This window comes from Sminthopsis crassicaudata, chromosome 1 (genome assembly GCF_048593235.1).
Source record: "Sminthopsis crassicaudata isolate SCR6 chromosome 1, ASM4859323v1, whole genome shotgun sequence".
In the NCBI taxonomy this organism is placed as follows: domain Eukaryota; kingdom Metazoa; phylum Chordata; class Mammalia; order Dasyuromorphia; family Dasyuridae; genus Sminthopsis; species Sminthopsis crassicaudata.
The window spans coordinates 262,994,761-263,019,755 of NC_133617.1; the positions used below are offsets into that span (position 1 = coordinate 262,994,761).

Consider the following 24,995-nt stretch of genomic DNA (forward strand, 5'->3'; position numbering starts at 1 on the left):
TCCCTATCCCCTAGATACGAGCAATCTGCTATAATTTAAACATGAGCAGTTCTTCTAAACATATGTATATATTTGTCATGCTGCACAAGAAAAATCAGATTAAAGAGGGGAAAAAACATGAGAAATAAAAAAGCAAATAAACAACAATAACAACAAAAAGTGAAAATACTATGCTTTGATCCACTTTCAATCTCCATAATTCCCTCTGGATGAGGCCATGGTTCTTTCCATCACAAGTATATTGGAATTGCCTTAAATCATCTCATTGTTGAAAAGAGCCCAAGTTGGACAAGTTATTTAGTTTCACTAAGCTTCACCAAGCCTCAGTTTTCTCATATATATCAAGCAAGCATTTATTACATCCTTGTTAGATGCCAAATAAGAGCTAAGTGATAAGAAGATAAGGAAAAACGTAAAATAATGCTTACCTTTGAGAACACAAATTTATCAAGATACAACATTTATTTAGGAGATAAGAAATGGTACTTCCATTAGTATAAAAGACTCCCAGAGGAGGAAGCTCTATCTACCAATACAACAAAATAATTTTTCTGCAACTTAAGAGTCTTAGACACTTGTCTAGGGCATCAAGAGATTAACTGATTTACTTAAGATCACATAGTCAATATTTGTCAAAGAAAAGATTTGCACCCTGGTGTGCCTGGCTCCAAGGCCAGCTCTAAGTCCATTATACCACACTTCTTCCTACCACATATTTTTACCAGTAGAGAATGAACTACTTGGGAGAAGCAATAATGTTGGTATGTTTTCATTTTGTGATAGCTATGTCCATGAATGACGCTTCTACTGATAAATTAATAAAATCTTATCATGACCAAATAAAATCAGAATAATATGGTTTCCCCACATTTGATTGGTTTTCTCTTAAGTTATTGTTAGATTTTTACTTCTTTAGTTTGATGAGTTTTCTTTCTAAGATTTATAAGGATCATTATTAATCCAAGCAAATGTGCAAAAATTATAACTTTTAAAAAATACATTTTATATGCATACCCTTTAATCTAGCAGTGTTTCTATGGGGCTTATATTCCAAAGAGATCTTAAAGGGGGGAAAATGTGCAAAAATGTTTGTGGCAGCCCTCTTTGTAGTGGCAAGAAACTGGAAATTGAGTGATGCCCCTCAATTGAGAATGGCAAATAAGTTATGGTATATAAATGTTACGGAATATTATTGTTCTATAAGAAATTATTGGGAGGATGATTTTAGAGATGCCTGGAGAGACTTACATAAACTAATGCTAAATGAAATGAGCAGAACCAAAAGACCATTAAATAGCAAGATTATAAAATGATCAATGCTGATGGATGTGGTTCTTTTTAATAATGAGATGATTCAGATCAGTCCCAATGAGCTTGTGATGAAGAGAGTTGCATTTTCACTCTTTTTGTTGCTTGCTTGTATTTTATTTTCTTTCTTATTTTTTTTCCTTTTTGATATGATTTTTCTTGTGTGGCAAGATAATTTTATAAATATGTATGCATATATTGGATTTAATATATATTTTCCATGTTTAACACATTGGATTACACAAAGTTTTCCAAGAGTCAATGTTGAAAAATTATCAATGCATATGTTTTGAAAATCAAAAGCTTTAATTAAAAAACACATTTTAATGACTGAATGAAATATTGCAATTTTTGTGAAGAAAAGCCAAATGTTTCAATTATCATTAAAAATCACAACAAGGAAAAAATCAGTTAGACTCACATGCAAAGGAAAATGTAATGAAGAACTAAAGATGAGAACTTAAAAAAACTAATACTACCAAACAGCCTCCTTAAGCCTCAGAAAAAAAGCAAACACTTTCCAACAGACCTGAAAAAAGAAAGGTTTATATAGATTAAATTCAGTGTGGGTATAGCCTTCTTAAAGTTGAAAAAACAGCAAGAAAACTAATAAAAAACTAGATGCGAACCATAGCTATGAAGAAAAAAAAAACTATCATTACCAAAAAATTCCCAGATTAAGTGTTAGAGATTTTAGGTTATTTCTTTTTAAAATGAAACTCATTCTTTAGTTCAAGACTATACATAACAGATTATTTGTTGGAAGAATTTCAGAAAAACTTGTGTGATCACAGTATCTTCATCAGTTTATAAAACCCACCAAAAAATGTTTGGGGCAAGTTTAACTTCCTAGAAGTCTTTTCTCCATTGCAGCAATGATGAGATCTCATGAATGTGTGGATATAATGAGAAGCAAAATTGTTCCAGAATTTCAGAAATTTCTAAGTGTTGATAGAGTACTACTTCATGCCACTGTCCTGAAAGATTAAGAAATTCATCTAAAATGAAGATAAATATGTTTCATTGACCTTGAAATTCACCTGATTTAAACTTCATGGAAGACCCATGCACTACAATTTGAGCTAGAATTGGATAAAATGGAATGTTGAATATCCAATATGACTAAAAGTATAGTTCCATAATTTAGAATTTTAAAATGTCAAAATCTTTAACGCAAGGAAAAATAATGTAAAACAAAGGACTGTGCAGTAAAAGGATTTTACAGTCGATTTATATCCATTAAGCATTTGTTGTATATCAGGTACTCTCTAGATGCTGTAATTATAGGTACAAAGAATTAAATAATTTCTACTCTCAAGGAACTCCTAGTAAAGAAAAGGACAAATGAAAATATATTCAGAAAAAAATTGACTTAATATATAAAAAGATTTACAAAATAGTTAAATACAAGACAGTTGGGGGGGCATTAGGAATAGAAGAAATGGGAAAGACTATATGAAGAAGATTTTTTTGAATTTCATCTAAAAGGAAGAGAGACTCTAGTTGAGGCAGAGGTAAGAAAGACCAGACATTTGAAATAGTGTAAAGAAACAGTGATGAGGGAGGAAGTGTAATGTATAAGGAATACAGAGAAGATCAATTTGACTATATCTCAGTGGATTAGGGAGTGATATCCAGTAAGACTGAAAAGACAGGTTGGGATTTTATTTAAAAAGATTTAAAAAGAAATTAAATTTTAAAAAATGATGAACTCAATGACCATAGCAAAATGTGGAAAGATCTATATGAAATAATGAAGAATGAAATGAATAGAACTAAGAGAACATTGTATATAGTAACAGCAATGTTGCTTAAAGAATGACTTTGAGAGAATAAATTATTTTTTATTATTATAAATACCCAATTAAGTATAAAGGATATGTATAAAGATGCTATATACATCCCAAGAAAAAACTTATAAATGGAAGTATGTATAGAATAATTTTACATATATATCCCTATATATATGACTAGGGAGAAAAATTTACTTGATGACTTTGTTGTATATTTTAAAAGAATAGCAAGTTATACAAAGTAGATTTTCAGCTTCATATGCAACCTTTTTTTTCTGTTATGGTATGTTATATAAATGTTTGTTTTATTCCATAAATTAAAAATAAAATAATTTTTTTAAAAAATAAAGAGATAAAATTATGTTTTATTCTAGATGCATTAAAAAGTCAAAGGAATTACTTGAATAAGAAAGTCACATAAACATGTATGTATGAGTGCATGTATGTTTGAGGAAAATTGATTTGATAGTAAGTAGGACAAATTATAATGGTGAGAGATGTGCCTCAGGAAAAACAATAAGTAGGCTATGGCCATAGTCTATGTGAGAGATTTTACTTATTTGAACTAAGGTAATAACTATGAGTGGAAAGAAGAGGTCAGATGTGAGATGACGTAAAAGTAGCAAAAGCAATATTTGGTAACTGATTAGGTATGTGGGATGAAGGAGAATAAGACATTTCAAATAATGTCCAGGTTATGTGTCAAGGAGATTGGAAGGAAAATAAAGAAATTTGGAAAGAAGAAAAAGTTTTGAGAGGGAGGAATATAATGAGTTGTTTGTAGGCCTTTTGAGTTTGCGATATCAATTGGAAAATTACTGTGTTACTGAAGTTCAAAGAGAGAATGGAGCTAGATATATCTATCTAGAAAGAATATAAATGGAGATAATAGTTAAGCTTATGGAAACCTATGGGATGAGGCCACCAAGAAAAAGAATGTGGAAGAAGAAAAGAAGTCCTAGAGTAGAATGTTGGAAATACCAATTAAGAGGCATAATGAGAGATTAAAGGAGACTAAGAATTCTGACATGTAGAAGATGAACCAGGAGAGAAACTATAATGGAAAAACCTGAGTGTTTGATAGTGGTAAATGCAATAGCTAGGTTAAAAAGGATTAAATCTGAGAAAGAAAATGAGAGTTGCCAATTAGGAGATCATTGGTAAATTTAGAGAGAGCAGTTTCTGTTGTGTGAAAATGGAAGTCAGAATACAAAGTATAGAGGAGTGAGTGAGAAGTGGATGCAGAGCTCAAAGACCACTTTTTCAAGGATCCTATCTGAAAAAAAGGAAAAAAAAACACAATAGTTTAAGGAGATGGTATAGTCTAGTGAAAGGTTGTTGGTGAGAGGCTTAGGTTAGGGAAGACTTGGATATTTTTGATGGCAGTAGAAAAGGAACCAGTCAATAGGGAAAGACTGAAGATTTTAAACTGGAGATGATTGGAGGTGCTGCTGTTGTTCTTTGTTCTCAAAGATGGCCATGATATCAGGGAGATGGTGCCATGACATACAAGTGAATTAGATTTAAGTGAAAATGGGCTGTGCAAAGTCATCAGCCTCACTTTCTGCTCCAGAGCCATTTGGGTCCAGTGGCAAGATATAGATCAAGAAAACAAAGGAGGAAAGGATCAAATGAACATGTGGAAGGGTTGGTCTTAGCCAGGAAAAACTGCCTCTCTATCAAACAGTTAAGGAGAAAAAAGAGAGAGTGAGTTTGAAATCAAGAGAATGAGAGAAGAGAATGTGTTCTGATCTAAATTTTCTCAGTGAGAGGCAAATTCCTGAGAGAGTGCTAGAAAGAAAAGGTATGGGAGCTTTGAGGAGGGAAGAGTAAAGGGGTAAGGGATTATGCTTTCAGAAACAGATCATTGCATATAAATGCTTAACTGTTATGGGACAGAACTTGAAACAAGGTACTAAGTGTAATTGAGTAGACAATGGTTATCTCGTTTAGCATGTTTCAGTATGATTGATTTAATCTTACAACAACTAATGGTTTCCTAGAGGTATAATGATTGGTTTACACTCAGAGTGGAGCATATAAACAGGGACTGAGAGCCACAGAGGAGATTTCATAGGGCACAGAAGACAGGTGGGAGCTCAAGCTCAAGAATGTCAAGGACAGACATTCATTTGATCTTCAGTTAGGCCATTGGTGGCAGGCTCTCCTGCATTTCTCTCCTGAGACCAAGGAGGGTCTGAAAGGCTCACCAGAAAGCTGCCCAGCCCCAAGAAGATATAAAGAATCTGGACTGTAAGAAAGCTAACGGGGCCCCAGGAAAGGAGACAAGACTTTGGAAGAGATAATAAAGGATTTGGACTTTAACCCTGGGTACTCTTCTTGTGATTACTGAGCTGCAAAGAAAGCTGCTCCCAGAGACCCCAAGAAAACCAAACTAGAAAACATTACACTTAATTATTGAATAAATTGCTCAATTTTTTTCAGTTGTGTCTAAAGCTCCATGACTGTTTGAGTGAGTGTTTTTTTTTTTTACAAAGATATTAATGTAGTTTGCCTTTTCTATTTTCTGTTCATTTTACAAATGAGGAATTTAAACAAATAGTTTTAAGTGATTTGCTCAGAGTCACATAGGTAGTAATTATCTCAAAGCCAGATTTTCATTTAGGAAGTCTTCTTGACTTCAAATCCAGTACTCCATCCACTGTGCTTCCTAGCTGTCCATTGTATAAATTAATTGAATTTAACTGGTTTTCTTCCTAATAAAGAAGGATAGGATAGGGGTGGGAGAAGACATAACCCAAAATAAACAAGCCAAGGGTATAATGATTTATTAATTCAGTTATATATTTATTCATTTGTTTGTTTGTATGTTTGCTTATTTTATAAAGAAACTTTAGATTGCACGACATTGAAGGAAATAGATTTCTTTTAAAAAATTAAAGAGGAAACGGATTACTTTTATAAAGAGCATAGTTCTTTGGGAGGCTTTCTGAGAATAACCTTCAAGGGTTGCTCAAGTTAAGTTTCCCTTGGTGTTTTCTGTACCTATCTATAAATCCTAGACAAAGGGAGTGGGGGCACTTAATATGGAGCCTTGTAGATGACAAATAAATGTTTTGAATGTTTATTGAAATGAATTAAAGTAGGTCAGCTGGCTCATTAAAATAAGATCTGCTCACTGCAAAAAGAAAATAAAACTGAAGTCCCTTTGGCATATTAACTATCTCTTACCAATTGATTTCTTGTTGCTCTATATTCTGCTCTCAACTACTTTTTCTTGTTTGTTTTTGTTGTCTTTTGTTGATTTAATTTTATTTTTTCCTTATGGACTTTACATGTTGACCTCCCTCACTGTCTTCTACACCCTATAGTGATTCAAAACAATTTAGACCCTCCAGCTCTCTAGCTCAACCCTGATCCTCCATTCTATTCCCTAAGATGTTCCTGGTTTTCTCTAAAGTCTAGTTAGTCAACTTTGTTGCATCCCAGGCCTCTTCCTCTTTTTCCAGGGCTCTTTGAAATCTTTTATATCTCAATCTTATCCTAAGCGCCTTGAAGCTCCTTATAGATATAAAACAGAACACAATTAATGAATGAACTTTCAAGCTACTCCTAGATGAAGCTCACATTGAGTTGACAAAATCAATTTTGAGACTCATAGAACTTTTCTGGCTTTTCTGAAAACTATATTGCCCTCTTGTGGTCAAAAATAAGATATCAAAATCTTATAGATTTTCAAAATTGTATTAGCTGAGTTTTAAACTAGCCAAAATTTTTCCCTATATTTTAAATGTTCCTAGTCATGCAAAAAGTGATTCAGATAAGGGCTGTGACAGCAATAATATTCATGGGAATATCGGAGAACACAGGAAGATGATTCTTTTGGTTCCATTAATTCATCAGTTTAGTAATCATTGACAAACATAAACATTAACTTTTTTTTATAATGAAACATTTTTTACTCAGAAGCTTGATTAAGTCAAGAAATAAGTGATATTCATTTTTGTATCTTCAATAAACAATGCAATGCTTAATGTATAGTAAGATCTTTGTAAATGTTGAATTTGAGTGAATCCAGTTTGGTGATCAGCAAAATAGCAGCCATTTAGCCTCAATTAAAGGTCTTCAAAATTCCAACATCTAAACAAAAGAAATTATGCATTTGATGTAGAATAATTAGAATAAAATCCACAAGATAAAAAAAAAACAGTATTGGGCAAGACTGAAATTTTATGAATTAATTCCAGAGATGTCTTCATGGAGCTTACAATATAAGAGATTTAAAATATCTCGATGGATTAGAACACTGATTAGGATCTAAGAATATGTGAGATGAAAATAATAGGGACAAATGTAAAGTCTGAAACTGAATTTTTAAAAATCAGATTCTACTTGCAAAGGCGGAGAAAGCATGGTAAGACAAGAGTTCACTTGTAAAATAAACAAATAAAAAAGAACCAGAAGGGTTTATTAAACTGTAAATTCAATAGGCATCAATAATGTAATAAGATAGTTACAAATGCTAATGAGACCTTGGACTCCATGAAAAGATATGTAGCTTCCAGCAAGTAAGAGGTTATATTTCCTCTGCTCTGAAAGAATACATTTGAATTATTGTTTTCAATTCTGGTCAGTGCCTTTTAGGAAGGATTTGTTTAGTTGGAGAGTGTCCAAAACAGGTCAATATGGATGGTGAGGGACACTAAGTGTTTACCATATGAGGATCAGCTGAAGAAATTGAAGGTTTTAGCCTAGGGAAAAGGAGGCTTAGATGCGGGGGAGGGGGATGTCTTTGTTACATTTAAGTATAGAACTGCTGTGTATCACAGAAATTAAATATGTCTTTTTTGGTCAAGGGGACATAAGTAGGAAAAATGTAAAGGGTCCCAAGGCAAATTTAGGCTTAAAAGAAAAAAAAAAAATTTCCTAACCTTCACATCTCTCCAAAGTGGAATGAGCTTCCTTGGGAGATTAGTAGATTCCTTTCATGCAAATATTGAATGATTTGCTTTTCACACACACATACATGCATGTATACACAAACATATCTATTGCAAACAAAAAGTTGGGTTTAGAAGGGTATGAGATAAAGAGTAAGAGAGGAATGGTTTGGATATAATTCAAGAAACTGAATAATACTTTTAATGATGTAAAAGCACTTGCAGACATAAAAGCCTATCTCTAACTCCAATAAACACTCAGCGATCAATGTGGTATAAATCACAGAATAACTCATTCTCTAAATAATCAAAATCACATCTCTCCCAAAGGGAAATGGAAAAACATATAATAATATTTATCGGTATAGTAAGAGTTATAAAAGGCTTTACAAATATCTCATTTGATCTGCATAATTATGATAGGTGCTATTATTATCTATTTTTAACAGATGAGGAAACTCAGTCAGAGGTTAAATAATTTGCCCAGGGATACATAGTGTCTTAAGTTGGATTTAAATTGTTTTCCCAAACTATATGCCCAGTAGTTTTTGCTACAATATGGTGTTTCCCAAAAGGTTTAAATTTTCTAATAATATCTCTTGTGTTATAACAAAAATCATCATCAGAGAAGAAGTTTGGCTGATCATGAATCAATACTGAAGGAAAGCATGTGGTCAGCCTAAAAAAAAAAAAAAAAACTCATATCTATTAAGAAAACAGATCCATGGTCTTTAACCTTAAACTATATCTTATTATTTTGAACATTTTTTGAGGAAAAAGAGTTTCTCCTCAACCTAGTTATATTACTCCTTTCTATCATCAAATCAATCAAGTCTAGAAGATGTACAGATATTAGCTCTTTTTTACTCAATTCAACAAATCTTCTAATGCCTCCTGGTACAAAGACAATGGGGAAGATAGTATAGATAATGGGGAAGATATGAAGTTATAAATCATGCTTTTATGAAGTTAAGTCTAGTAGGGAGATATAATAGATATAAAAATAACAATAAAAGGGCATTTCTAGACTTTATCTCCCAAATGACTTTTATGTAAAATATGATGACATTTCTGGAAGGAAAGAGTTCTGGGAAGTTCTCGAAAGACAAAAAAGGCTGGCCCACCTTACCTTGGAAGTCCTGGGAGCCTTCTCTCATCTGGCTAAAGAGTATAATAATTATTGACATCTTCTTCTACTTGCTATACCAGACTCATCATTCTAATATACTCCTAATAAGGCTGTTTCTACTATCTGCTAGAAAGAAAGAAGAGATCCTGGGGAGAATGTGAAGGGAGAGGGCAGGATAGTGAAGGTTAAATGACCAAGAAGAAAGGCTTTAGCTAGAAGAAATGCCAGAGTGAAGGTCTTCATGACCTTATTATTCAATTGCTGTGCTGAGGAGAAACCACAAAGCTTTCTCCAATATTACCCAAGTCCCATGCTGCCTGTAGTATGTTACTGTCCTGGGTGGAGTTTATATTTCTTCAATCCTGGGATATAAGGAATGATAGGAGGTGCTTTTGAAAATGATTGTATTTGATGCATTTTTTTGCTACCTGTGTCTGTATTACTTGATGCTATCTCACATCTCTTAATTTAAATAAACTGTATGATTTACTAAGAAAAAGATCTTGGTGTTTTGATGGATCTAAGAGGAAGCTCTTTCCCATGGGAGGGAGAAAGAGCCAGCATGGAGTACTTTCAATCTTGGAGCTGAGTTGTCTATAAAAGAGTAAAAAAAAAGGAGGAGAGAAGATTTTCCACAAACCCCCAAAGAAATTGTTAGAACTATGTTAGAAAATAACATGTAAATGCATCAGAGAGAAGCAAAGTGTTATATGAGGTCTAAGGCAGAAGAGATAGTGAAATCACTAATGATTTTGATTTCTTGACAAGTTTCCTCCTGAGTCAGAATTTGTCTTTGTCCCCTCTGTCTGTTTCCACGTATTGGAAAGGCCAACAAGCTCTGCCAGAGCTGATCAACAAAATTTCTCTTAGCAACTCTCTATGTAACCCTTTCCCAGAATAACTATAAGAATTCTTCACATGAAGATCTTCTAGCTATTTCTGGTCTAATTCCAAATGACCAAGTTTTCTGTCAAGCCTCGAGGTATTTTAATGAAGCTTTTGGTCATTTAAGATTTTAAGAAAAAAATATCGTCAAATAATTAACAAGATAGGAACATTGCCCTGGGCAAGGATGCTTCTATTTATAACTTTGAAGAGATTATGGTGTTTAAACGTTTAATCTATAAAATTATTACAATCAAGTTAAGTGATAAAGAACAGGAGGCAAAATTATTAATTGGAGTTGAAAAGCAGACATGGTAGACATCTGCCATATATGATCTGAGGACACTTCCAATTGTAACTGAGATAACAATGGACTTTGAGAGTAGTGAAGTTATTCCAATGCCCTTTACAAAATTCTTTAACTCCATCCCAGTCAGATTGAAGGACTAGAGTCCTCATATGTAACATAAATAGGGGCAAAGTTGATATATATGTAAAATGTGCATGAGTTACTTTCCTAAATATGATAGTCACATCTTTTAGACATATTCACTCATCACTGAAGAAAACAGATAGAGATGGATTTAAGGTATAAATCCTAAAGTTCCTCACCCCAACCACATCAGACCAGACTGCATAGGCATATGAACTCCTTGGAAAACTTGTCTACAGGTGCTACCTCCATTTCTTTTCCTTTCACTTAATCTTCAATCATTTGAAAGCTGTTTTTTTTTTTAATTGATCTCTGAACAGAAACTTCTAAGATCACTGAATTCAAATCTTGATCACAAATCATCTATTGGTGATTACAAATTAGATGTTCTGAAGACCTATTAAATTCAATAGATCTAAAACCAAACTCAACTTCCCCTCTTAATCTTTCCCTCTTCCAAAGACAAACATCCCATTTTCTATTGAAGGAAACATCTATCCATCCAATGTCCAGTATCTTAGACTCCTCACTCTCTATGACTTCACTTCTTTTCATTTAACCATTACTTCATTTTTGGCAGGTAAAGTTTACAGCCAGTTACTAGTAGTCAGTCAAATCAATAGCAAACACCTCTTGCAAACTAAACATATAATCCTGTATCTTCAGACCTTTTGCAACTATTCACATAGAAAATTTTCTGGTCTATTCAAGTTGTTCCATCTTTTGCTCAATTTATCTTTTTCTTTTCAATCCCTCATTCATCCTTTTTCTCCATTCCAATCTATGATTTCTCTCCCTTCACTGCTATTCTTCAATCTTTATTCTCTCCATTCTCACTCTCCATTTTACTTTCTCTTTACTTCTGATCTCCTCCATAAGCATCACTATCATCTCATTTTTTCCTTTTTACTTTCTTTTTTTGGAGGCAATTGTGATTAAGTGAATTGCCCAGATCACACCACTATTAAGTGTATGAGGCTGGATTTGAATTTAGGTACTCCTAACTACACGGCCGGTGCCATCTTGCTCCCCCTTTCCTTTTACTAGAACTATTTGCTCTGACTCTTCTCCCCTCATTTCTTTCCTTTTCTTTGTTTAAACAATCTCCTATCATTTCTGACATTCATCATACATTTTCCTTTGTAAAGCTAATTTAAAAAGTCATCCTTCTGAAGCTTTGTTTCAAATTATATTCAAATTTGTAGGTCAAATTTGACAGGTTGTCCCATCTCATCCTGTCTGGGGCTACGCATGCTGTCCATTCTACTAGTGATCCGCATAGGGACTTAGCTGTTCTATTTCCAATCTGATCTGGTTTGCATCTTCCTTAGGAAACTTGACAATGCCTGACTCTGTGAAGCATGTGAAAGTGTTGATGCTTGAGTTTCCCACCTGACTTTTCAATACTGATTCTTTGGGTATCTTTAGTATTAAGTGTTTCCAAGCCCTTCAAGTCTAGGTTCTTTCAACTATCTCTTCCAATTAATTAAAACCTGCAGTTTCTTCCCTTTCTTTCCTATCTTCTTTCCCCTCCCTTTAATCTCTTCCCCTTCATCCTCAGTCAATAATCATTCTGTAAACATTGTTATAACCTACAATGTATCAGGCACTGCATTCAACACTAGGGATACGGAAAAAAAAAAAAAAAAAAAAAAAAAAAAAAAAAAAAAAAAAAGCTTTTGACCTCAAGGAACTTGAAATCTAACTGGAGAAGATAACAAAAAGAAGCTGAAAGGGGACAGGGGAGTTAACAAAGAATACACAAAACAAAGCACAGCATCTGACAGGAAATTAAATCCTTAATTATAATTTTTAAATATTTTCATCTAGTAATGAAATGACATTTTTGTTATTTTGAGCTATTTACCACCACCATTTCTCTAGTTCGCATTTTCTCCATTTCCATACCACTGTCTCCCCCAATCTATCATTCCTTAATTCAAACATCTTATATCTCTTTAAAAATTTTACTCCTTTTCCATTACTCCATTATCCCTAATTTCTTTCCCCAAATCAAACTGTCACACTTCAGTTTTCATACATAGTTGTAGTTTATTTTGAGAATTTAGACTTAGTTTGGCAAAGTATCAGCCAGAGAGACAGGTCACACACAAATTGTTGGGGCTAGACAACAGATTGTTTCAAATGAGACATTCTCAAATTTACTAGCAATCATTGATTTCTGAGCAGTACTCAGAAGGGGTGGAGTGGGGAAAAAAAGTTTCCTTAGATTTTTTTTTTAAGGGAAAAAAATAATTTAAAATAGAAGACAGTCATAAATTTAGAGAATTTAGAAGAAACTGTGGAACATAATTTGCACATTTTTAGATGTTCAAATTCTCTACAAAGAAAGTAAAAGCTAATAAATGCTAAGGGTTAATCAACATGTTGTTGGAGGGAACTGAATGTCCAGCGTATCATGCCCTCTTTGTCACATGCTCCTGCCTTCATTTCTTTTCCACTGGGTTAAGACAAATAAGTTGGCCTATAAAGGTTAGGAGACCATTTGTAGCCTCTACAATACTGGACTATATAAATACCCTTTTGGAAATAATTGCAAAAGGGACTTCAGAAAACTAGAGAGGAAGGCTGAAAACATAAAATGCCGATGTACAAATATTTTGTATGGATTGAGTCTTCTGAGTGTGTAGCTGGTACCTAAGGAAAGATACCCAGAAGATGAAGGAAATAGCATTTTTTATAATGGTCGATCAGGAGAGGGGCTTTCAGAAGAGCCTTGGGACTGAAGCTTGTTACTGAGAGAAAACACACCATCTGATCCTTTGTGTCTTTCATTCAGGGCTGGTTGGAAAAGACTAAATGATGCTGCTATATAGAGAGAAGTAGTAAACTCTTCTTGAATGTTTAACTGATCCTCCTAATGACTGATGGAGTTATAGCCAGAATGGACTTCATCTCTACTCTCCCTACCAACTCCCGTAATATCAAGACATATGCTGAGCATTTCTCATCTGATGGAAAATGTACCATGTGTGCAATGCATATAAACCACACACAGAACTTTAATGGAAAACACTACTAAATGAACACTCATTTCTGCTTTGCCAAGCTACACAGATGACGTTTATGGTACAAATACTTTGGGGAACCCTTCTAAGCATACGATATAGAATAAGTTGTTTTAATGTAATTCATCACCTTTTTTCTTTTAACAAGAGATGAAGCCAACTTGGCTTGCATTTCTGATTTTCATCCCAAATGGAAAACTACTTATAAATCTCATTTTCCCACACATGATTAATTCACCACCCAACTTCTAAAAAGCTTTCCTGTCAACTGTTTTAATATTTATAAACCTTTACTAGTGGCAAATTAGAAATGCATATACCTGCCAGATTTGACCAGAATTTTTTTTCTCATTTCTGAAAGAAAAACCTTTATACACCATTACCCCATAAACCAAAAGACTTTTTTTGAAAAGTGCAAAATTCAAATCATCCCCTTTGTGAAATTATTTACAAATAATCATAACTATCTATAAATACATGGACACAAGTAATTTTTAACATTATCATCATTTGATATGATACATACATACATAGCTAATTTATAACAGCATTGAAAAGGACTAGCTAATTTATAGCAACTGATTCTATGGGAATTACAACAACAGTTTTAACTCCATGCTAAAGTAATTCATTTAAAAACTGGGTTATCTAAAACATTATTTTAAAATGTTACAATGTAACAATAAAGCTAAATTAAAAATCAAAAGATGAAGTAACATTTCAGACCTATAAACATTAAGATAACCAGTTTCATATAAAAGTTACGTACTATATTATAGAGTATGCAAAAATATTTTGTCATTCCTTTAATGAATTATCTCCCAAAATTAACATTAAAAACACTGAAATAATTTATTTTCCCATTAAGTAACTATTTTCCCCATTCCACTAGAAAGTCTTTCCCCTCTATGAACACACAATGCCCTAGTAGCAGTAAGGCACAAATTTGCTAAGCTAAATAATTAAATAGGAAGACTCAAAATTTGTTATCAGGTATACACTAAAAGCAATTTTCAGATTGCACATGTCTCAAAACTCAAAATAAATGGGCTTACCTTGTATTGAATACCAAAAGATGTTTGCTTCCCTAATAATCTACTAATTTTTCATTACACATCCTCTTCAATTGGGCTTGAAATTCCCTAAATTAATTACTCTTAAGCAAAACAAGAATAGTGGGCCCCACAGCTAAGGAAGGAAGAAGGAAGCTGATAGTATCCTCCTCTAGTTTTCTCCAATTAGCATTTATTTATCCTGTGTTCTAGTTACTAGCATCAAAGAAAACAGGAAGGCTCTAAGAGAAACCGAACTCTAATGGGAGAGCCCATGTGCCTTCAACTGTTCTTGCTACCCATTGTAAAGAAAGGTGATTTTTTTTTTTCCATATCTTCCCCCATATCTCCACTGTCACACAAAATTCTTACTCTTTAAGATGGATCTTATTTTTTTCTAAGGCTTCCCTTTTACACTGTTCCCCTTCTTCCTTATCCCTCATTTTTTTCAAATACATAAGGGAATAATTAGACATTCTGCAACAGTGTGAATGAAAGGGTGTGCGTGTGTGTGTGTGTGTTCACATCATTTTGTTGCCACAACTTTAAATAATTCGAGAAGCGTATAATTTTTTAAATAAAATTGTAAACATAACAAGACCACAGATATGGTGAAGATCCATTATATTCTAAAACAGGGCACAGATTTGAAAATGATTAAAGCCATTTTCCCCAAAGGCTTTACCTCTGTAGTTTTATGTTCTCCTATATTTATACCTAACTTGTGTATGAAAGAGAAAAAAATATTTTGAAGAAATAAAAGCATTAGATTAAATTTGACAACTATGAAGTTTAGGGAGTTGTCTTTTCTTTTTAATTTCTAAAGGGAATCTGGTGAAAACATATTTAATTTGGAAATTTTCAGGATAGACAATTTGTTTTTCCCTGCAGTTTCTTTAACAAAGTGCCACCCATCACTATTAAGAGATTTGATTTGGAGCTAGAAAGACCAGAAATATCTGGTAGTCTAATCACAATACTCCAAGTTTCAAAAGCAATAAATGGATAAATGAGAGAACAGTATTAAAAAAATAATAACATAAAGGCTGCAAGAGAAAGAGGGGGGGAAAATGATAGAGATGGAAAGGTAACAGAGAAAGTGAAATTACAGCAGAAGATGGAGACACATGTCAGTGGTACTGAAATGGCTTATTATGTTGAGATTCATGGAACTTGGCAGAGTGACTGTTTAGAATAAAGAAACAGACCAGTTGTCACTAATGCGGGGCGGGGGGAGAGAAGGGAGAAAGGGAACCAAATATTTTGTAATACTTTTTTTGAAAATAGAAGAATGAAAGGATAACAGCAGGATGTGCCAAAATGTGACTTTGCCAAATTCCTCCTTTTGTCCCAAATCACGCATGAATTTTTTTAAAATTTCATTACTTCAGGAAGGGAAATTATATTTCATACTTCCATATATTTAAGCTCTTTTAATGTGATGCAACTGTTTCTGCTTACTGAAAAGGAAATAAAATGGGTTTTCTTATTTAAAAAAAAAAAGTAAAAATATCATTTTTCATGCATTGGGAAACAAGGCATACTAGCTTTTGAAGATAACTAGAAAACATTTAAAAATAATTAATATGCTACATAAGCACTTCCAAAAGAAATCAGCCATGCAAGTAAGTCTCAACCAACTATGCCAAACAAATTATAGAAATGTTTAATTGCTAGCCAGTATCTTAATTTTTGTGTACACCAGGTATCTCACAAGTCCTAACTATTGAAATCAAATTGCAAATTATTCTTTGAAGATTTTTTCTGCTAATTAGGAAAAGGCTTCTACTTCAGATTAACAAATCTAATTTAGTTTTCTCTCTTCTTTCAAATATCCTTCCAATTTCCACAAAATGTGGACATTTACAGTTAGGACAAGCACCTTTCCCCCTTAAAATATATTTGCCAATCTTCTAAAGGAAGAATAATAAAAAAATAACAAAAATTAGCAGCTTTGACCATTTCAAAATAATTTATTTTAAATTATCTTAGAAGATAAGAAAAACATTTTAAGACATAATTAATTATGCAATACTAGGGGTAAAACACAATGCCAACCTAAAACTCAAAATACCAATTTCACAATTCATTATCACATCAACGAAATCATATATGACTACCAACTAATGTCTGTTCATTGCTGAATGAACTTGGTGGTCATGCAGATGTGTGAAAAAGAAAATTTTTTAAGAATAAGGTCAAAGGAGGTACCTTGTCCTAGCTGAACTGGAATTTTCAAACCTAAAGTCATATGCCATATGTAATCAAAATAGACTGTCAGCTAAATTTCTCCTCCTAAAATATTTAGTCTTAGTACAGAGGCCCAAATTGGCAAACATGTGACTCATTAACTTTGCTGGTACAAATCAATTGTTTGCTGGTATATACTTATTGGTGAATGCCAGCTAAAAATGTGCTGGTTAAAACATTCCCTCACATATCTTTGCATCCCTCTCAACATTCAAAATAGTGGTTTGCACAAAGCAGATCTTTAATAAAGACATTTATAGAATGAAAACAAATGCCTTTTCCATATACACTGCTAGAGGATTCCAGTTGAATTAGCAATGATCTACCTCTCTTGCTATTTTTACAATGGCAATAAGAAGTCCTTTTTAATCACAATGCTAACCAACTAGCTAAGAATTTTAAAACTTTCAACACTGTATACAGAATTCCTAGCTAACTGCATAAATAAAAAAAAAATCTTAACTATTAGAATGACCAAAAAATACGCATCACTCAACAAAAGAAATATTAAATGGTCATGGGTACATAAACAACCTATTTCATAAAGATAAGCCAAAGGGAATCTTTGTTCATGACCACATACTCCCACTTACCATCTTGTCAGCTATACTATCAGAGTTGAGGACTAAGTCAAAGTAAGTGGATGGATGACACAGTATGATCTTGCCTTATTATAGGGAGTTTAGATTTTTTCCTGACTATAGAACTCTCACAAATCATCACATCTTATGCATATCATTTTTAGGCAGACTAGGACATTGGTAGTGGCTCTGGTCACTGAGGTAATATCAGCAGCCTTTAGCCACACTTCAAGTGGTTGCAATGTTACTCATTTTCCTCAAGAAAGGACCTAGAAATGATATCCTCAACATGGTCTGTATTATATGAAACAAGCTTTCTTCACCAGATTATGAAGTTAAGAGGGCTGTACACTCCATAGTAATGCTAAATACCATAATTCATCATTCAGAAACATTAAGTCATGTTACTGGAAAAAAAAAACATAAAAAATTAAGTTTAAAAGGTTTAAGTCCAACCTTTCTCTCAACAGAATCCCTTCTTTGCCATTGTTCCATAGGACAATGGACTACGAAAGGGATAAAAAAGAATGGCGCTGGTTGGTGTCCTTAAAGTGTTCAGGTATGTAATCACCCAGAAAGAAACCAGACTTCTGGATGAAAGCTCAGAGATAGGCCCTGATTATAGCCAAAACACAACAGGGCATGAGGCAAATGTTTCATTCTTCCTGTTTGAACTAGAGTCTGAAGTGTACTCAGAAGAAAACTCTCATCAGAATGAATTCTAAGCCTCAATGTTTTTATCCTGCAGTGTATTTATTTATATGATGCCCCAAAACCACTTGCAGCTTGGGGAAAAATACTCAAAGAGACAGTAAGAGCAGCAGTAACTCCTTATGATGAAGTTCAAATCAATTAAATGCAAACTAGATAAAACCATTTTTAAAAAATCATAGTTAATTTGAGTATTTTTTTAGGGGGTGGATGAGAAAGGCTAGCCCAATTCTGATACTACATCAATTTTTAGTTATCAATAATTCATTTAAAATTTTATGATTCCTTTTTCTGAACCTAATTCCCTCAACAATCTTTTCATTAAAAATAGATTGTGGAAAGGTTTAGTAAAATCCTTAGGGCCAATTCTGAAACTTGAAAATTAAACTTACAAGTATTAAGAATCAATAATTAGGACTGGGAAAGGGGTTGGGGTAGCACCCAATGAGTCATGCATCTTTCACAGAGAAGGTGAAAATCAACGGCAAGACGTTAAAGCTATGTAAAGAAACACAATTTTCTTTTAAAATACACAGAAATAACAATTACCATGATTTACAAATCATCAAAAATTCAATATTTTCTGCCAGCTGGATGACCAACTTTTAAAAGTTTTGGAAAAAACAAACTCAAACTGTTCTGTTATTTTTAATCAGTCAGAAATGTTCTTCTGTCACAGATGAATAGTTATTTATTTCTTGCATATAGATAGGTGTTTGGCTCCTTGTGCTTTCCATTCAAATGGAACTAGGGAAAAATTCTTGATGGGAATTCATTTTCAACAAGGTATATTATAAAGTAATGCCAAATGAGCTTTCAAAATTAATCCTTGGTTCTGCCTGATTGTGAAAAGTACTATAAGTTTAATGATGCTGTTGTGACAAATCACTCAAATATGGCCTGTTCAAATCTAGATTTCAACCCACAATCTATCTACATATATGCACCTTGAGTGTGGCAGCTGTATGAAAACAGTCTCCAAATTAAAGATGGTGAATGAGATAAAAAGCTACAATTCTTTTCCTCAATCTTGCATCTTAAAGGGAAGGGAGTAGAAGATGGGGAGAGTCCCTGTTGTTTTCCATCATCTCAAGAAGACTGGATGGCCTTGATCATGCATAGTCTTCCACAGATTGTCTGTAGCCCAGAATCCTTCGGGCAGACTCTTTGCAGCTCTGGAAGGAGAAATGTATCCTTGCAGACCCTTATGCTCATTTGTGGGATGTCTTCTCAAGTTCTGGGAGTTTTCTGACCAATGCCTGATGATTCATGTTGATGCTGGCTAAGAGACCTCCTTCATTGCCATCAGAGCCAGTGTAACTTATCTCTTCACCATTCAAGGTGGTCATATGGCCCCCAAGAGCTTTGAGGAGGGCATTGCCGGCACAAATATCCCATTTTTTAATATATGTCACGTGGATATAGATATCAGCTTTTTCTTGGTTCTCATCTGGCACATCTAAAAGGGATAAAACTTTGTAACCTAAAGAATAAAGCATAGAATTTAGGTTAGTGCTTATTTTAAGTGGCTTGTATTTTGAAAATATGAACTCAATTACTAAATAATAGGACATATTATTATACTATTAATATAAGTTACTAATATCACTTTAAATATTAATAATTATTCTTAGTGATATTTAGAGTCTAAATTGTGACCAGATCCCTATAGTTCTGGTTTAATTTTTTTTTTCCTTGCAGTTTTTTTCAATGGAATGATATTTTCTTATGAACTATATGGAATAGTAGGTTCATTATGGACATAAGAACTAAGTAAATTACTACCCATGCTTTTCACTCAAAAACTTTGGAAAATTCTACTTGAAAGCTAAAGTTGAAAAAAATGTGTTTTGGCTTTTTTTTTTAATCCACATTTTGACCTTCCTGATTCTCCTAGTCCATAATCCCTACAAGTCTTGAAAGCCTCTTAATTGCATTCTCTTAATTATAGAGGTATCCTTTGTAACCAGTCTCAGTTGGTTCCTCATTCTGACAAGCAATTCTTTTATTTATCACTGATTGACATTTCTGCACTCTACAATCTCCTTTCCCAATGCTTTTCTCCCCTTAGGCTTTGTCAAAGAATCTGAGTTCTGCCACATAATATGTATGTATCTTTAGTGAGTATTATTTCTGAGCCTCAGTTTCCCTACACTCAAAAAAAAATTATGTAAAGGGCTATGTAACTGTATATTACAGATTGAAAGCTACAGGGCACATTAGTGATCATCCTCTATTTAAAATCCCTAGATGTGGCATTGATAAGAGTGCTTGGTCTGGGAGTCAGGAAGACTGAGATAGTTCAAATCTGGCCTTAGATCTTTAATTAGCTGTGTAACCACGGTCAAGTCACTTAACCCTTTTTGCCTTAGTTACCTCATCTGTATAATGAACTGGAGAAGGAAGTGGCAAACCATTCTAATATCATTGCCAAGAAAACTCTGAATGGGTCCAACTCCAATCTAATTGAGAAAACAAGATTCACACATAAACTCACTTCCATATTTCAAAGTGACAGACTAAGATTTTGATTCAGTGAAAAGAAAATCTTCTCAATAATTAAAAACATTTCACAGTGACAGAAGGTAGCTTACTTTGTCACAACAAGTCTTCAAGCCAAGGCTGCCATTTCCAAGCTACTGAAGAGGAGATTCCTGTTCAGATGTGAACTGCACTAAATATTCTGTAAAACTCCTTCTGACTGCAATAAATCTCTAATTATTTGTAATTGAATCAGGTTATAGTTAAAGCAGACAATAGTAACATACCTGCACCACCTGCGGGTATGATTGTGGTCTGGTTTCCAAATGTCTGAAGAGCTACTTGTTTAACTGTTCCTGAATGGGAGCGAGACACGATGATCCTTGGGGTCTTCTCATTGTAGGAAGTACGAGCTTTCACATTGGAACCACCATCCACCATGGCCCAAGCTATAAAGGAAATTTATCCTCCATTAATAATTGGGAAGATGACCTGATCATTGAAACTAGGAGTTATTCTTTAATTTCACAGATATTTTCAAATGAAAAAAACAAACAAACAAACAAAAAAAAAAAACAAAACAAAAACAAAACTTCCCAAATAAGAATTTTCTGCAATGACATTTAATTAAACTAAGCAAAAATAATCATAGATGATTAATTTATAAAATTGCTATTTCTCTTTATTCCCGATTTATATTTTTGCTGTTGTAGTTAAATTTTGCCATAATCTCAGAATCTGGGTTTGAATTTCTCTAATTTCAGAAAGTATTCTCCCCCATTTCCAATGACTGTCAAAAGGTAACATGTGAAATTATTTCCACTTGAAAGATAATTCAAATAATATGTAAACATATATAGTATATGGAGGTTATATGTATATACATGCATGTTTTAAGTGTGCTATATGTTTCTTTCCCTCTGAAATGCATCTAATTGGGCAAAATGGAAATCTTAAAGCACAATCTGTGGCAAAGGAGCATAATTCTCAACTTGATTTTACCTATGTCAACATAATCAAAGAGTAATAACCTGGATAGGATTTTGTTTTTGTTTTCCATTTTTGTAAATATTTTAAAAAATACATAAACCTATATCTTTAAACAGGGATCTCTAGAAGTCTTTGTCTGGAGGCTATGATATAACCAATATCTACCATGGTCTCATGGTCCCACCTTCCCTGCTACCCCTAATTCTATTATTTTCCCAAACATGAGTTATGCTACTTTTCCCTAAAATGCAACACAGCCATCCCAGGACCCCATTTGTTTCCTGGAGTATGAATTGTCACTGACATGGCTTCCTGGTCACGTAAAGGAAAAAAAAAAAAAGTCCACCTACCTTCATATTGGGTTTGACCCAATGTCCTAATATATGATTAGACATCATACTATGTGCTGCTAAGTAGATACATTTCCTTTTAGAAGTAAATGTGTGCATGTGGAACTTTCCAACTAAACCCTAATGTGTCCTTTTTTAATATCTTTTCAACACTACAATTAAGTAAAACTCCTTTTTTAAACTGTTCATTAATCTGAGTGACTCAATTTGTCCCGAGCTTGCTTTTTCTTAAAACAGTATTTCCAAAATAATTAATTAAATCGCAACTGACTATATTAATTGAACTGTTCTCCAGTAGCCCAATCAAGTAACAATTATAATTATGGAAAGAAGAAATCCATTTCCTATGTTATTCCTGGATAAAAAGTTGGAGATTGTGCAACAATTCCCCAAATGAAGAGACATTAAAAGAATTATGTAGGAACATTCCTAACATGAAAAAATTTAAAACAAAAACGTACCAGTAAACATTTGCACATACAGTAATTATGTAAAAAAAGAAAAAAAAAAAACTAACAAGAATCAATATCCTTCAGTTAGAGCATGTTTTATTTACTAAGAAAAGAATTTGCAAACTAGTATCTCTAGAGGTCAGTGTTGTGTAAGGGAAAGGAAATGTTTATCTATTTTGCTACTAAATATTTCTATACAGAAATAATGATATTTCAAATCATAAATCTGCTACCCTTCATTTTATGAAAACTGCATGTTTAAATAAATATTTGTGTACGTGTATTTTTTTTTTAATTAGTTATGTTATACAAGCATAATTGTTCAAAACTGTAAAAGGCACAGTATGACCACCACCCAGTGGCCCACTTAAAAAATAATTATGGTATAACGGTGATGATGAAAACAGGAGGTATAAAACAAACTTTTAGCTTTATAAGTCCATGAAAAGGGCCTTGCAGGAGAAAAAAAAGCCCTCAACACATCTGAAGGATGGATTTTGGTGTTATATGGAATTGCATTACATTTATATATCTTTTTAAGTACCTATGACAGTACACCGAAGAAAAGTTTATATATATTTTTTGCTAAATACTATATTTTCTGACTCTTACTACACTGTTGTGATCTGTCTGTTTTGGTCCCCAAGTTTTAACAACGTTTCAGAGACAAGATTCAGAAGGTGGTAAAAATCACTAAAGAGTAAGAAAACAGAACTTAGAAACAAAAGTTAAGAGTATCTAGCACTAATGGGAAGAGAATTTTAAAAGGATCTTTCTTTAAATACACTGCTAAGCTTTTGTGACAGAAAATGCTGAGCACTTCAAACTTTGTGGTATAACAGGACCTAATAATAATGACATCAGAAATAATAATTACAATTTATACAGTTTAAGATTTTTCAAAGTTCCCTGATTAACTTAAGGGCCATCCCATATATGTTCTACATACCCTTTGCATCATATCTACAATCCATTTCAGCTAATCCTTTTTTCAGAAGTTATAAAAGTAGAACAGGTCCAAATAACCACAAATCCTTGGTGGATAAGATTTTACTCCAGTAAAGTATAGTGGTATGTTAAAAAGGAAAAACAGCTATAAATGTTTCATGAATAAATGAGTTAATGGATATGGAGGGGTCTTGAACCAGAAGGAAAGGGCTTCAGTTAAAGCAGGGCACAGTTCTATCTTTTACCTTCTTTGTTTGGTTTAAGAACATTACTTCTCAAGCCAGTTAAGTCCTGAAATGGGAATATTTTGTAGTTTATGCCCTTGGAGATACTTAAGAAAAGACAGTTCCTTGATGAAGAGAGTACAGATATTCAATTATTGAACAAGGCTTACAATTCCAAAGGACTCAATCAGGATCTCATAGGGGTAAGGAGGGTGTAAGTATCTATGACTTCATCCTAGTTTGAAAAAAAATTTTCTCCCCCTCCCCATCCAAACACCATGCAGAGCAGCCAAGTCTATAACTTAGTGTCTGGGAGAGATCTCTGGAGCACTACCAAATCGTATAACTTGCCCATAGCTACAAGGCTGGCACATGTAAGGACACAATCACATTGTAGAAATAAACAAGAATGAAATAAACAAAAAGAACGAAATAAACAAATTATACAATCCAGGGTAACTGATTTTATGTGTCAGGAAAAGGACTAGTTTAATCTTTATGTGTCAATGAAATCTTTGCGATATTTAGTTTGTGATCATCTGGGACCTTACAAGGCCTCTTCTCAATATTTATTTAAAGTACTGCAGCTTATTCATGTATGATGGAAATGTATTCAATGTGTAACTACACTTAATATACACTTTTTCTAATATTTAAGTATATTACCACTTGTGTCTCATTATATTTGATTTTGAAATATTATACTTAAAAATAATTTTCTGGGCCATTTTGAATTTTTATTATTCCTGTTTTCCATAGTCTTAAAACTCCACTAAACTTGGGATTTGAACTTGAAGAACTCAAAAAGTCTCTTCCAAATCTAAATTTATATTTTTGTAATCAAGAATGTCACTTACGGGACTTCCAGAAAACTAGATTCCTTTGAAATCAAGATATAGTACAGTCATTGTCCCTTGGATTCTAGGGAGGGGGAAGCTGTTTCAAATAGTCCAATGTGGCCTATTGGACATATTTCCATCATTTTACCTGCATTTTGTGAATATCTACCATTGATAAAGCCTTGCTTCACTGTCTTACTGCGAACTACATGTTTCCTTTTACTAGGACTTGGCAGAGCCTGACCTAAGGTTATATTAAAATGCTTATGTTATTGCCAGTCATGTCTTGCTAAACCCTAAGTTATTCCTACAATCTACCTTCTCTGCTCCTATTTGTGGGCTGATGAACACTGTTTCTTCAGGAAGTTGGTATCTCATCAGCTGCCTTCCCTCCCTCTTCAAAGCATCCTATCTAATTCCTCTATCGCCTACAAACATACCCAGGTCTCTCCTCATTCTAAAGGAGAAAAAAAAGGCACAACAAGAACTTCATCCGATTATGTCATCATCATCATTATCTCAACACAGCATCCTTTCTAGAGCTAAATGACTAGAAGGAGGGAAAAGGCACCTTTCCTTTTTTTCCCTTTTAATCCATTAATTCCTCATTTTGTTGCAACCTGACTTCCATAGTCTCTA

At 33.4% G+C, this 24,995-nt stretch overlaps 1 protein-coding gene and 1 long non-coding RNA gene across 2 annotated transcripts in view; one reads left to right on the forward strand and one right to left on the reverse strand.

Annotated features, from left to right (window-relative positions):
• The window catches only part of LOC141549268 (uncharacterized), an 80,933-nt gene that overhangs the window by 17,376 nt on the left and 38,562 nt on the right, over window positions 1-24,995 (forward strand). The window lies entirely within an intron of this gene.
• The window catches only part of BPNT2 (3'(2'), 5'-bisphosphate nucleotidase 2), a 52,743-nt gene continuing 44,231 nt past the window's right edge, over window positions 16,484-24,995 (reverse strand). Inside the window, exons 4-5 of the mRNA XM_074278701.1 lie at window positions 20,841-21,002; window positions 16,484-19,555 (exon numbers count right to left, since the gene is read on the reverse strand). Of these exons, the coding sequence (XP_074134802.1) occupies window positions 19,284-19,555; window positions 20,841-21,002 (434 nt within the window). The 3' untranslated portion in view covers window positions 16,484-19,283. The remainder of the gene's footprint in view (window positions 19,556-20,840; window positions 21,003-24,995) is intronic.